General features: G+C 40.5%; 1 protein-coding gene across 2 annotated transcripts in view; it reads left to right on the forward strand.

Moving 5' to 3' along the window:
- GLRA2 (glycine receptor alpha 2) overlaps positions 1-14,817 on the forward strand; it is a 196,109-nt gene that overhangs the window by 64,230 nt on the left and 117,062 nt on the right. For both annotated transcript variants that reach the window (XM_082375781.1, XM_082375780.1), the window contains exon 4: positions 294-517. In XM_082375781.1, coding sequence (XP_082231907.1) covers positions 294-517 — 224 coding nt within the window. The remainder of the gene's footprint in view (positions 1-293; positions 518-14,817) is intronic.

Here is a 14,817-nt window from a genome sequence, read left to right on the forward strand (position 1 = left end):
TTTTCTACAGCAAAATCAGATTGAGTTAGTATTATTTCCTCCCAGAATGATTAAATGAAACAAAAATTCAACCAGCTCAACTCGTTCCATTAGTGTTCTGGTTTGGTCAAGTCTTCTTTCCTTCTCGCCTCTGTTCCCACTCCTAATAGAATTGAGTGGTTTATTTTGACCAAGATATACACAGCTGGGTTTACTCAGATACCAACACTGCATGCATCGAATCAGGCAGAAGAGTGAGGGGAAAATATGCCAGAGTGGGCAAGAAGTAACTCTTACGCATGGCGTTTCTGTAGGACTACCGAGTGAATATTTTTCTGAGACAACAGTGGAATGATTCACGGCTGGCTTATAGCGAGTACCCTGATGATTCTCTGGACTTAGACCCATCGATGCTGGACTCCATTTGGAAACCAGATTTGTTCTTTGCCAATGAGAAGGGGGCCAACTTCCATGATGTCACCACCGACAACAAGTTGCTTCGCATTTCAAAAAATGGCAAAGTGCTCTACAGTATCAGGTAAGCTTCCTTCGGCTGGCCCCTGCTTCCTTCTCCATTTTTCTCCTGACCTAGAGCTGCATGATTCTGCAGGGCAAGATGTATATGAATATTATCCTTTGTGGTCTCTTGTTTATTATTTAAACTTAAAGTTGGTGAGAGTGCCAGTGGTTCCCATGGTCTCAGAAATGTAATTCACCATAACCAAAATATATTTGGTAGGATGGTGGGTAGGTGATGGTATCATATAAATATCTGCACAAATATGTTTCTATTTATTATTTTATTTTATTTATTTATTTTTGGCTGTGTTGGGTCTTCGTTGCTGTGCACGGGCTTTCTCTAGTTGCGGTGAGCGGGGGGTACTCTTCTTTGCGGTGTGCGGACTTCTCATTGCGGAGGCTTCTCTTGTTGCAAAGCACGGGCTCTAGGTGTGCAGGCTCAGTAGTTGCGGCTCGTGGGCTCTAGAGCGCAGGCTCAGTAGTTGTGGCTCACGGGCTTAGTTGCTCCATGGCATGTAGGATCTTCCCGGACCAGTGCTCGAACCTGTGTCCCTTGCATTGGCAGGCGGATTCTCAATCACTGCGCCACCAGGGAAGCCCCACAAATATGTTTTTGATTGGTTCAATAAAGGAAGTGCAGGCCCTTTCGTTCAATTACCACTGAGAATAACATACAAATTCTCATTTCAAATAATTATGCCATTCTATAGCATTTAAACACACACACACACACAAAGATTCAATGGCTCAGTATCGTCACTGACAGCATACTTTGAGCTCAGTGAATGGAAAACTGGTTCTAATCCCAGATCTACTTCTAACTAAACATGTGATCTTGATCTGTTAACTTTTCTTGGGCTTGAGCTTGGGATAGAAAATTTCTCAGATGCATTTTTGCTTTTTTATTCAAATATGATCTTCTCCAGAATATTTATCACCCTACAATCAAAATAATCACTCCCTTTTTGGAACTCTAATAATAGTTTCTCTGTGAATCTGTAAGGCTCTGACTTCTTCCTACCCCATATTTTGGCTACTTCTGTACACAAATATAGCATAAGAACATAGACTTTTGGAATCAGACAAACCTAGAATTAAACTGAAGCTTTGCCACTTACTAAGTTACATAAGCTATAACCTTCAGTTACCTTAATTGGAAAATGGGAAACACCATATTTATCTCAGAGTATTCTTGTGAGAATGAATTATATACAGCAGAGGTCAGCAAATATTTTCTGTAAAGGGCAGATGGAAAGTATTTTAGCTTTGCCGGTCAGACTGTCTCAACTCTGTCAGAGCTACTCAACTCTGCCATTATAGCACAAAACAGCCATAGACAATACTCAAACAATTAGGTGTGACCATGTTTCAATAAAACTTTATTTACAAAAACAGGTGGTGGACTAGATTTAGCTCTTTGGCCATAGTTTGCCAACCCCTGATATAGAGTAAATAAAAATACTTGCCACAGTTCATGACACAGAGTATGTTCTCAATAAATGAAATGATGGCTGTTTGCACTTTTAAGTTAACATTCTTTCTAAATAATAAGCTCTTTAAAGCCAAGATATTCGGATTTTGCATCTTTTGTAACCCCTCCCAAAGGGCCAAGACAGTGTATTGTATATGAGAGAAATCGAATACATTGAATAAATATTGACATTTTAAAGATCCTTTAGAGAATTCCGCCTTTCTCTCCAATCTTATTACCAAAAAAAAAAAAAAAAAAAAAGACAGCTAGTGTCTTTGCAAATGATTTTCACAAGTTTGCAGACTCACCACCACCAAAACTGTATTTCACAACTCTATATACAATTTAGGTCTGTACTGTATATTCCATTCTTAACCCAGTAATTTCACAGCTTGCTGATGGCAGATAGCTGCAATGTCTTTTGGAAGGAAAGAGGCTGCTCATTTGTAAAAAGTGGCAAAGTCACTGCTTCCACAAAGAACCAGGGAAGCTTCCCCCACTTTATTTTTAAGAAACTTTACATTTATTTTTATAAAAATTTTTAAGGAAACACAGAATATTCCACATGGTGATGCATTTGGTGTAAGATGCAGTATTGGGCACAACCTAAGTTGATGTGACCTGATGAAATGGGACATATATAGAGCATGGTGCTGGGAAGGAGAGTTATAAAAAGCAGCACAGGGTATCAGCTGCTCCAGCTAACCCTCTGGGCCTTGGGTGGCATTTGCTCTAGTAAATACCTGGCATCATGCACTGCCGAAATAAAACCAGGGTTTTTTTTTTCCTTCTGTTCTATAAAGGCCCTTCCATTCTGGAACCATGAAGAATATAATGTTCCCGAGACTCGATCCAGAGGCAATTCTTCTATCTCTGGTTCCCAGTAGGCTCTGAAATACCCCAACAATTGTTTTGGGTTGGGTGGAGTTTGTCCTGTGGCAGGCTGGTTTAGACTTTCCCTTCATTGTGGGTATTCTATGAAATCAGGGGAGAGACCCTTGGTGTAGGAGAACTGGGCACGCCATTTTAGGGAAACACAGCTCTTGGCAGATTTGAATTGCAGGAATCTAATTACTTGCCTGGAAGGGTTTTCAATGAGCCAGACACTGTGCTGGGCCTAGAGATCCAGAGCTGAGTAAAATGTGGTCTCTGTCCTGGAAGGGCTCCAGTCTAACAAGGCAGGCAGACATAAGATAAATTGAGTAGTAGGAATAAATAGGGAAGAAGGAAAAGAAAAGTGGCTCTAACTTTGCAAACGAATTCTGTGACTCAAATATTGTTAGAATTTGGGGGTCGGCACCCACACTCCTGTTTACTTGAGTCACTGGACTCAATTTAACTAGAGGGTAAGGAGGAATTAGTGCTAATATATGCCCAGCTGCAGGTCCAACTCAAGTTTAAAGTACAGTTTCTGGTGTCTTAAAGGTGCTGGAAAGTCCTTGCTGATATTCCATTAGGAAGGACTTTCCCTCAACTCTCAGGTTCACAATGCAAATACCCCCAGGAGAGGGAATACGCTGTCCTCAATTCATACTAAGCCATAAAGAGCTGATACGAAATTTTCTTTCTGATAGTAGGTTTAATGTCTGTGAAGAATAGTGAGAAAGAGCATGTTGGATGCCTGAGAGGAAAAATCAGATAGGACGAAGAGAGTTAAGAAAGATAGAAGGAAGGCATACAACAGAAGTACCAAAGATAAACTCATGAATTGCCTCCACCTGACACATTTTAATAATTACTTCAACATTGGTCCACATTAAAAAAAATAATGTTCTATGGTTATGTTTTGTATTTGAATTTTCCTGAAACCTAAAGCAAATGGATGGTAGCATTTCAGCCAGGAAAAATTATATGCTTTCTTAGCTTTGTAGGAGCAGAGGTAGAATTAACTCTGCATGGAAACCAAAGCCCAAGGCTTTGATGGCCAAACAAAACACAAAGAGAACTATGCAGCCCATTGACTTTATAACAAGCAAGATCACACTTCCCAAGAGATAATATATCTGTTTGCCAGAAGACAAAGATTTAAAAAAGGGAGTGACAGTAGGCCAGAAATCCATACATGTCCTGCAGATTCAAACACCTGAGGCACCTGAGTAAAATTTAAACAAATCTTTTAAATAGGAACCAAAGGTCTTAGTTCAGTGTTAGAAAATTTCTATCCAGTGATGCAGGACATAGTTTCTGATGATGAAAAAGTGTCAAATCTATTTCTGTCCACTTATCCTCTGATTTCTTTTCTAATTATTCACTTCCCTCATATGTTTGATCTTACTCTGTTTTCAAGTTTTTTGTTGACCCACCCCATTAAGTATTGACCATTCTTGACCAAAGTGTAAACAAGGACACACGTCTTGCTTTGTATACCCTCTTCAGAGACAGTCAAATTCTAAATTCATATTACTTTAAAAGGCCTGAATCCACAGTGGAATAACGAGGTGAGCCTTGAGTATAATACATATTAGTGCTCAAACAATATTTAAGAAAATTTCTATCCAGTGATACAGGACATAGTCTCTGATGATGAAAAAGTGTCAAATCTATTTCTGTCCACTTATCCTCTGATTTCTTTTTTAATTATTCACTTCCCTCATATGTTTGATCTTACTCTGTTTTCAAGTTTTCTGTTGACCCACCCCATTAAGTATTGACCATTCTTGACCAAAGTGTAAACAAGGACACACATCTTGCTTTGTATACCCTCTTCAGAGACAGTCAAATTCTAAATTCATATTACTTTAAAAGGCCTGAATCCACAGTAGAATTACGAGGTGAGCCTTGAGTATAATACATATTAGTGCTCAAACAATATTTACTGAATCGAGTATAATGAATTGTAGTAGAAGTCAGGGCATCATGACCTATGGTGTGCAATATGAAAGAGAGAAGGAGAGGGTGAGCGTTTTTAAAGAGGAGCAGCTGATCTCACATGTCCACAATGTCTTTGCTAATATTTGTTTTCTTCCCTTACTTCCCACTGCTTCTGAGACTTTTCTGCCGAAACTCTGACTTTTATAGAAGCATAGGATTTTTTTTTAAATTGAAGGTATTACAGAGCAAAATATCCTTGTTTTACTGATGAGGAAGTGACTTCTTTAAAAAGTTAAATGAGCTAAAATAATGGAGCCCATAAATAGGAAAGCTAGGACAAGAATCAAAGCTCTTGACTTCTATTTCAGAGCTATCATCTCCTACCCCACATTAATTCTTCATTTACTCCAACTCAAATCCAAAGACACAAACAAATACAACACCAAACGCATGTCATTTTCGAACCAACCTTTTGGGGACTCAATTTTCAAAGAACTAGTGGAGGAAGAAGGTAAGATTTAAGATGAGAATATAAAGTATCTTCAAATTTCGCAAATGTCTAAAAAGACTGTTTAAATTCAAGATGCCACAATTGACCTTCAAATAGGAAGCTCATTTGATAGTTTTATACAGCATGTATAGCTTATATAGCATATCTACTTTCTGAAAACTTTTACTATCCCAGGGATTAAAGGGCTGAAAAGACCCATTAAAGTTATTAAGTCAACTCCTTACCTTCAGGCAACCTGTTGAGAACTTACTCTATTTTTAAAGACCTTCAGAGAAGGAGATTTTATATTCTCTCCTTGGATCTTATAATAAGTTACTCTAACATTGTGCAGAAATTCCTCCTTATATAACTTAAATCATATTTGCTACAACTTAAATCAGTCGCTTTTTCCCACATTTGTTAACATGATAAACAAATGGCTACCATTTTTAGAAGGATGGAGGGATTACCTCACTGTTTTTGTTTCATTTTTGAAAATGAAATACATTTTCATCCCACCAGAGTTAGTGGACATATGTTTAGTCACCAAAACTATGTTGCTGGTTTAATTTTACAGTGTGTAAAATCAGCACCAAGATGTTCTTCATCTTGCAGTTTTCAGCTCGCTGTATGGTTCGGGGTGCCTACTCTGAACCTTATGATGTTGAATGTTATCCTGGTTCCTTCTGATACTATAGTAGACTGGGGTTTTAGAGTCAAACACCCTTGGGCTAGGGTCTCTGGCCTCAGAACTAGCTGTGTGACCTAGGGAAAATTTGTTCTCTCCCTGAACGAACCTCTATTTCCTCAGCTTTCAAAAAGAGATGATTTGGTTAAAAGCTTTAGTAGAATACACTCTATGCTATATGCATAGATAGTCAAAAGTGGCATTGCCCTGTACTCTAGGGCCCTTGGTATTTTCTTGTAATTTCATGATTGTGCTTTCTGTCCCAGTCTTTAAGACAAAGAGTAAACTGACCAGGATAGATCCCTACGATCTCCGGACATTATTGTTTGCCTTCAGTGTCTTTTTATTTTACTGACCAGGTACCTAGGGGCCCTATGCTACCTGCCAACTGCATAGAGTTCTCCAAACAATAAATAGTTATGGGATTGACCCTCCACAACAGCACCCCGCATCACCAAGACGTCTGTGCCCCTCATCATCAAACTTTATCTGACCTGAAACTTATTCCTTTATGGTGTTAGAGGTGATTTACTTGTTAATTCCTTTTGATTCAATTCATAATTGCAGGTGTTGATGATTCAGTGTCCCACCATCCCAGTAGTATCTGAGTTGTCATAGAGAACTCTTGGGGATTGACATGCCTTCTACCTCTGATGATAGATGACAGGCACCACCGAGAGTAGGTGGGGTGTAGATTTCTAGACAGACATCCAACAGAGCTCCCCAAATAATCCTGTCTAATGACCAGCTCTATCCATACACATAAAAGGCCAACTTTTCTAACATAGCCTCCCACCCTTGACTCATCCTACAGCCTGATACAAGAACTTCAAAGATTCTAACTTTAGCTATAGAATGATTTTTATGGCATAGGAAAAAAGAACATTCTTTATTTAGATGTCAGAGCTGAAAATAGAATGAACAGTGAACTAAGACCTGCCTAAATGTTACCAATGGTGATACTTTGATTATCTTACTCTCAATTGTGATGAGACATGTAAGCCCATATTTTCTATTAGAAGGCAGCTATGCAAAGCTGTGATTTATTCTCTCTGTGCATATTTGGACCATGTTTATCTTTATATCCTATAATCCAGGCAAAATTACATTCTCATTTTCCAAATCTGTGTCCAAATCCTCATTAGTTTTGGGACTTGACTTAATGCAGTAATTAATGACTGTAACATAAGCGCCCACATCAGAATTAAGCAATGAGGCTTCAGAGAAGTGCTGGAAAATGCCATGGAAACCACGATTCCCTTCTTCCTAGGGCAAGGAAGGTTGGGAGGGTGGGAGGTGCTGGCACGCATATATGCCGGTGGCTTCAGCAGGAGCTGAGCTAAGTGGTGCGGAGGGGGCACTTTTGGACAGTGGTCCTCAAAAAAGATGCGTCTGATGGTAGAAGCATTAAAGTCTAGAAAGTGTGCTCTGTACATGACAGACTCTCTTAAAGCGCTGGAAAGCTCTGCTGAGCTCCTGATTGGGTTCAGAAATACACATACACTCAAGGGCATAATACTGGTTCAAACACAACAGAGTAAGGATTTTACCCTTGTTTGAAGGAAAAAAAGGGGGTTATGCAATGAAATACATGGCAGGCGGCATGACCACTTTTCCTTGACTGTTTGCCTGATTGGACTAGCAATAGCAACCAGTAGGTTTTTCTCCATTTGGAGGTAACTTTCCACTGCATTAATATTCATTACAGTTTGCTCTGAAGGTGATGGTGCAAAGAACAGAATACCAAGAAGGTAGCTTAGGGCATCAGGAGCGCCACACCTCCTTCCATCATTTACTGTATCCTCTAGGTTCAAAGACCAGCCTCTCTAACCCCATCAGTTTATCATTCTGAGTCTCGGTTTCCTTACTATAAAATGAGATTGAACCAGGAGATGAGATGAAGTCTGAGGCTCCTTCTAGCTCCGTCATAAGTCTATAATAAGTCTCAAAATGATCTCTTTCCCAAACCGCAAAACTCCTTCTGGATGAGGAAATAAGAGTGGGTCCTTCATGTCCCTTAGGGTTTGGGAGTCAGCAAGAGGAGATTCTGAATTGTAAGGTGCCTATCTCAAACTACTTTTGGATCTTTGAACCTTTTTCTCCCAAACTGAATATCTGAGGAGAGGAACTGACTTTGGAGTGGGGTAGGGAAGGTTGGACTACCTGTGGTTTAATAGGCAGCCTTATAGTCAACATATAGTTTACACCGTGACAAATACTTAATACTGAGCTCCCTATTGAGAAATTTCCCAATCGCAGATTAGATCATTTGTACCCTCTGATTCAACCAGCAGGAGTATCCATGAGATATTATTTTAGAATGTGTTCATGAATTATGGGTTTATATACTTTCAGACAATTATACAAAGATGGTTGGCTAGGATAAGTATTAACTGGATATGTAAGACTAAAGGAAATCACCTGGTAGATTTGAGCCAGCAGAGTTCGAGGGCTAGTCTGCCATTATTAATCACCTGAATTTTCCTGTGGCAGGAAGCCAAAGGAAATTCAGAGGTCCTGGTGAGCCTGCTGAACTTATGTTGACGTGGGCCTCTGCCTGGTCCACAGTGCTGCTTTTCAAAGGCTCCCTGGATGGCATTAATCCCAAAATAAACACAAATAATATCACCATGGCTCTTATGAAACGCATGAATTACTTTAGTGCATTCTCATAGCACATAATTCAAAGGAAAGACACTTCGTTTTAAAATGGGAAAAAATCGTCTATCCTCAAAGCTCAACAGTCTTTCCAATAAGTCTATCCTTGCTTGTGGCATTTAAAACTACAAACCAACATCTGATACAACATTTATCATTGGACAGTCACTGAAAGACAATTAAGGACATATATAATTATGTGAAATTCTACACGTGACACACACTCAGAGCAAGGCCGTCCCATATGGGATTGATCGTCCCTTTCCAAGGACAGCAGAACAAATGTTTTATTTGATGTTTCATTTTAGTGGAGATAGTTTGCTAAATTTGAGCAGTTAGATGAAAGATAGAAAGCAAAAAGTGAGCTAAGGGATTAAAGACAACACTATGGGGGTGGGGCAGATGTCAGTTCTGAAGTTCAGGAGGACTTGGGTTCAAATCCAATCTTACTAAGTGACCATGAGAAGTCACTTACTTTTTCTTTGATCTGCAGTTTTCCTCAGTCCCCGATTCATACTAAATGTTCAGTGAATGTCATAATCACCCTGGGTTGGCTGTAGGATAAGGGGAGGGGAGTGGCGAGACAGTTCTCCCCGTTCTTCCTAACCCGTACACACGGACATTTCCTTACTCAGTACCTGTTACCCTCAGGCTCCACTCACCTTCCATGAGTCCCAAGCAGATGACTACTCTCTGTGCCTTGGGTTTCCTTCCTTTGGGAGGTATATCGCTCCTAGCAGAAGTGATAGTTGCATCTTTTTTTCAGATAATGGCTTGGGCCCCCTCTTTAGCTGCTTGTTAAGAGTCAACTAAGGAATTGTGCTTGGTTTCAAAGTGTTATCTAATCAAGAATGGACCATCCTATCATCTGACCGAGACTCCGTTCTCTCTCCAACCTTTGCCACCAGAAACAGTGGCCAGCAACTCTCCGCCAGTTACCACAGCAGAAGTCTTAGTGCAGCAAAATACCAGCAAAGTAACACAATTTTGCTCTCAGCTGTCAGCAGATGAAAAGTTACTTTGGTTTTCTTAAAACCATATCTGCAGTTCACAAGCACTTGTTCTTTTTCTCTTTCACCAAAAGTAAAATAATCCCAAAAAGAACATTGCTATACAGTGCTATTCCCTCTTTTTTCACCTCAGTGTCACCATTAAATACCTGTGAACTGAGGCAATAGAGTGACTGTGGACAAGTCAGTTGTCATTATTTTAATGTGCAGGCTAATAACATTTTACCTTCATGAATATTTGGTTGTATAAATAAATGCTAGCTGTGATATGACTGAAATTTAAAATGTAACTAAACTGTGGGCAGAATTGGTTATATGAATCTTTGATAATTTCAGCTCTTCTTTCTGATGGTGTTCCATTTAGCCCTCTCCCATTCACCACCTTCAAAACATTTTTGTTCAGGAAATATCAAAACATTTGGAAAAGTTTTAGCTGCAGATTTATCAGTCGCTCTCCAAGTTGAATCCAATCCATATTTGGACTTAATTAACATGGGCCCACCATATGTGTGCACATTTTCTGAAGCGACCAGGCACAGATGGGAGCAGATATTGTATTTCTGTCCTTCCCAGCTAGTACTGCTCAATGCATATGGGTATTTTCTGTGATGCCTTTATAATGTTTGGTAAACGTGGACCTTCCTAGTCAGCCACTGGCATTTTAATCAGGGGAGAGGAGTAGAACAGCTGATGAACCAGCAGTGTTGCCATTCATCTCCTGAAAATCCCAAGGTCAACATGGAAAAACAGGTTTTATATTTATTTGGAATTAACTAAGGGGATAGAGTCTAACTGCACAGCTTACGACCAACCTGGGGTTTAGTTTCAGCCCTAGACAATACTGGAAAAATGATTTCTCTCTGGTGTCCTAGCCACAGGGTTCCGAGCCCCATTATCCACCTAGGTTCATCCTTCCGCTTGATACTCTCAGTATCAAAGTCTGCTCTCAGGGATATCCGTAGGGAACCTGAGAATCTATCAACTCATATACACAAAGGAGGAAACGACTAAGGGTACTTGAGACACTATACTCTCCCTAGATTTGCATCTTCATAGTCACGGAAGCCTTTAGCTAAATGTCTATTAGCTCATTATACTTGGCAGCCATGAATTTTCAACCTTTACTTATATAAACAAGCACAGCCACACTTCATGCCTTGCCTGCCTAGCCAAACTTGGACCAATTACTTTTGTTCTCTGTGGACAAAGATCCTTTCGCGGGTACCTTGAGTTTTGATTCAGGATCATCAAGTGATTATCGCAAGTCATACTTTCCTGACAGACCCAAAGGGCCCTCTCAGGACCTAGGTCTGGAAGGGTAGGTTATCTGCTCTACCCAATCAGTGTGAGCGCTTATCTAGGCCCCAAGGGAGTCATGAAAAGCCTTTTACTTGATTTAGTTCAGCTATGTCTGATTTACATAATCTGGAAGGATTCTTTAAATGAGAATTTGAAAGCAGCTTTAAAAAGTTGAATAATAAATGCAGAACTATTGGGATAGACTCCATTAAAAGAATATATGTATGTACACACACACATATATACACATATATATTAATAATATCTTAGTAATGTTAAACTATGATCTCCTTCAAGAGAGAAACTCTTATTTCAAGTGTCTGATAAGCATGACACTCAATAAATGCTTGCCAAAAATTGCTAAATGGATGTACTAGATCACAGCCCAGGTGGAGTTCTGTTTAACACGAATCCCTCCTCACTAAAGACCTGGAGCTGGTCTTCCTGCACGCTCTGACCTCCTCCCTGCTCAGTACCAGGAGCTTTTGTAAATTTTTAGTTGGGGGTCATCCAGTGAATGTTGCAGCCACCACCCCAATTTCCTTTGAAATTTCTCAGTGGCTGATTTTTCTAGTCTCTAGAGACCAGAGACAGCGCCCTGAGTACAGTTCCACTGTCTACCTTTGCACACTCGTGTGTGTTAATAAGCATCTGGTCTGGGTTCCTCTCTGCTGTACCTTCCACCCCTCTTAGCAGCTTTCCCAATTTTCTAGCCACACCCACCATATTCTTGGTTGCCAACGAACTGACCTTGTTTTTACTGCCTTGACCTTACCAGCATGCCACTCCATGGTGACTGAGGCTCGTGATTAACCCCCCTTGTCTCACTACCCCCGGTCCAATCACTTAGAAGCCTACTTGAGCCTCATTGTCCGGACCTGGTTTCAAGTAGAAAGTCATATTTTCCAAAGAGAGTGCTAGAGCTACTGAAAAATCACAGACCCCTTTCTCAATCCCTTCCTATTTCCCTTTCAAATTTTTCTCCTTTTAGTCCATCACAGGGACAGTAAATAAAAGTCCTCCCTTGGGACATGCTGAAGTAGAGCTTCTTAACATGTGCTCCACAAGACCAGCATCAGTTTACCTGAGCTGCTCCTCAGGAGGGCCTGAGAACCTGCATTCCTACTAAGCCCTTCGGATGACACTTACGCCCACCAGAATTTGAAACCCATGGTGCTAAAGGAGATCTTGATCAGACAACCAGCCTGGTGGAGTCTTTTAATCCAATGACTCCTCTAACTCTTCCCTCCCTCTCCCCATATGTGTGAGTTGTATAAATGATGCACATTTGGGACTTTCCTGGTGGTCCAGTGCTTAAGACTTTGCCTTCTAATGTAGGGGGTGCAGGTTTGATCCCTGGTTGGGGAGCTAAGATCCCACACGCCTCGTGGCCAAAAAACCAAAACATAGAACAGAAGCAATATTGCAACAAATTCAATAAAGACTTCAAAAATGGTCCACGTCAAAAAAATCTTTAAAAAAAAAAAAAGTGATGCACATTTAACTTGACTTCTAACTTGCCCCACGCTAATTTCACTTAAGGTCTAGGTAGGTTAGGAGGACACTCTTGTTCAATACATGATGCATCCTGTCAAATATCCCTGACATTAGAATGTCACATGGTTTAGAGATTTCCAGGTACACCTGAGAGGAAAGCGTCAATAGACCTACATTGTACAGTAAGGCTGTCCTTATGTTCTTGGAGAAAGAGTGGATAGCAGTCTAGGATGTTGGATGACAAAGCCCTATGGGGGCAACAAATATCTCACCTATATACCCAGACTGCCAGAAAGTTCCAATTTTAAGAAGCATTATTATTTGGACTTAAGGCTTTCATCATATTCAAGAGTGGAAATTCACCTATAAGAGGAAACCTTCATGCTGGTCACTGTCACTTACAGTTTAGAATCATAGAAATTTTGAGCAGGATGGGGTCATGGGTGAGGAATGAGGCCCAGAGATTTAGTTAAGGTCAAATTGCTCTTTCTCTGTAAGCCTGGTCCACCACCCAGGCCCCCGGATCCCCAGTCAATGGTGCTTCTCCTCTGTGAGGTGGCCAGGAGAGGCTGGAGGAGTTTTTAAAAGGAAAAGTCATGGGAAGCCGGGATGCCTGCAGAAAAAACGAAAGGTCTACAACCTATTCTGCTAGCTTCACAGACAAAAGAGGATGATAACAGATTCTTCTTCTAAGGAGGAAACGTGGTAGAGTGGAAAATAATAAATAAACTTTGACATCAATTAAGGTTGGGTTCAAATCTAACTTTGGTTGCTTACTGGTTTTGTGACTTTGGGAAAACAGCTTAACCTCTCTGAGCTCCAATGTGCTTATCTCAAAGACAGAGAGAATGCTGTGTGCCTCGTGGGATGGTACTCCATGACTGCAAAATAATGAGAGCACCTGACCTACAGCAGGTGCTCAGAGAATGATTATCAATACTATCGACATCACTTGAATTTTTATCTTTCCTTATTAAGTATTTTAATCCTAAAAGAACACCATAGGTTCTATCCCCTCTGATATTTCTGTGTACTGCTAGGGTTTGCAGTGTGCTACACAGAGTGTGCTAAGCATGGTCTCTGACAGAGGAACAGCAGCAATATGCCTGAGACTCTTGCTTTTCCTGAAACACAGAAGCATCCCTTCACCCTTCCTTTCCAAACAAGACAGGCTACTATAACCATCAGAATTAACTCTCTCAAAAGAGGACATTGGCAATCTTTGCCTTAAGCAGGAAGATCCCTAATGACAATTCGTAATTCCACCTGAAAATTCGTTTTCTCTTCAAATGGCTTTTTTTCCCTCAAGAATCTTTTGCTGGGAATGGACTTCCACTTCTAATACTGAGTGCCTTATGAACGAGTAGTTGCTTTGTGAGTCAAGGAACCTCCTGTCTGCCATGACGTTATAAAGTTAAGTGATTAGTCCGCATGCTTCTAGCAATAGGAGAACAGTCCTGGCCGTGGACCCAGCTACCTGAGCAAGGCTCAAGGACAGGTGGACAGGGCTTCCGGGCTTTCCTGCAGCTTGATTTGCCTTATTTCTAGTTCCCACTAGAAATGCTAGCAACTTACAGAAAGGGCCAGGCCAGCTTTCTGGCTTCTTTTGCCAGTCTGGGAATTTGGCAACACCCCGTGGGCTCAGATGACCCTTCTTCTCTTCTAAATCCTTTGTCCTTTCCCATTTCTGCTGAATAAAAGCCTTAAGTTCTCCCACAGAGCTTGAGGATGAAGATACATTCATTTGCTCAACAAATATTTATTGAATACCTAATCTGTTCAAGGCATTATTTTAGATGGTGAAAAAGAGAGAGTTGTAGCCTTTGTGGTTCTTGCATAAGGGAAGAACCTTGCGTAGGAGAGAAATAAGTAAATTAAAAAATATATTTGATGTAAAAAATTATAACATTAACTCAGTTTACAATGTCTGCATCTATCAGTCTTTTAAACTTTAAGTAAGGTATAAACCCAAGAGCTGGTTTGATGGCAAGGTGAACTGAATAGGAGAGTAGTAAGGAAGGGGAGGGAGATTTGGGGGGAAGCTGACTTCCTGTGCTTTGTCTTACCCTCTTGCCTTTAAAATCAAAATGTTCACTCAGCCTTCTTACTCTCTATAAAGAAGTAGGGCCTCTATAAGGGAACTTTATTCCTTCCCTGTGCAAACAGGAGCAGGGGCGCCCTGAGTGCATGCATGTCACCACAATGACAGTGGGGGATGCGTGACAATGCTTCAGGAAATGAGTTCTTTAAGAAAAGTCAAATGGAAGATGGGTGGCCTCAGCTCACTGCCTTCACACGCAATGGCCTTAATATTTTAGATGGTGAGGAAGAGGAGAGCAAATCTGACATGCTGTAGGCAGTGTCTGCTAGCAAAAAATCTGACTTTCAATAAAAA

Source organism: Balaenoptera borealis (assembly GCF_965194805.1).
Source record: "Balaenoptera borealis genome assembly, chromosome: X".
Classification (NCBI taxonomy): domain Eukaryota; kingdom Metazoa; phylum Chordata; class Mammalia; order Artiodactyla; family Balaenopteridae; genus Balaenoptera; species Balaenoptera borealis.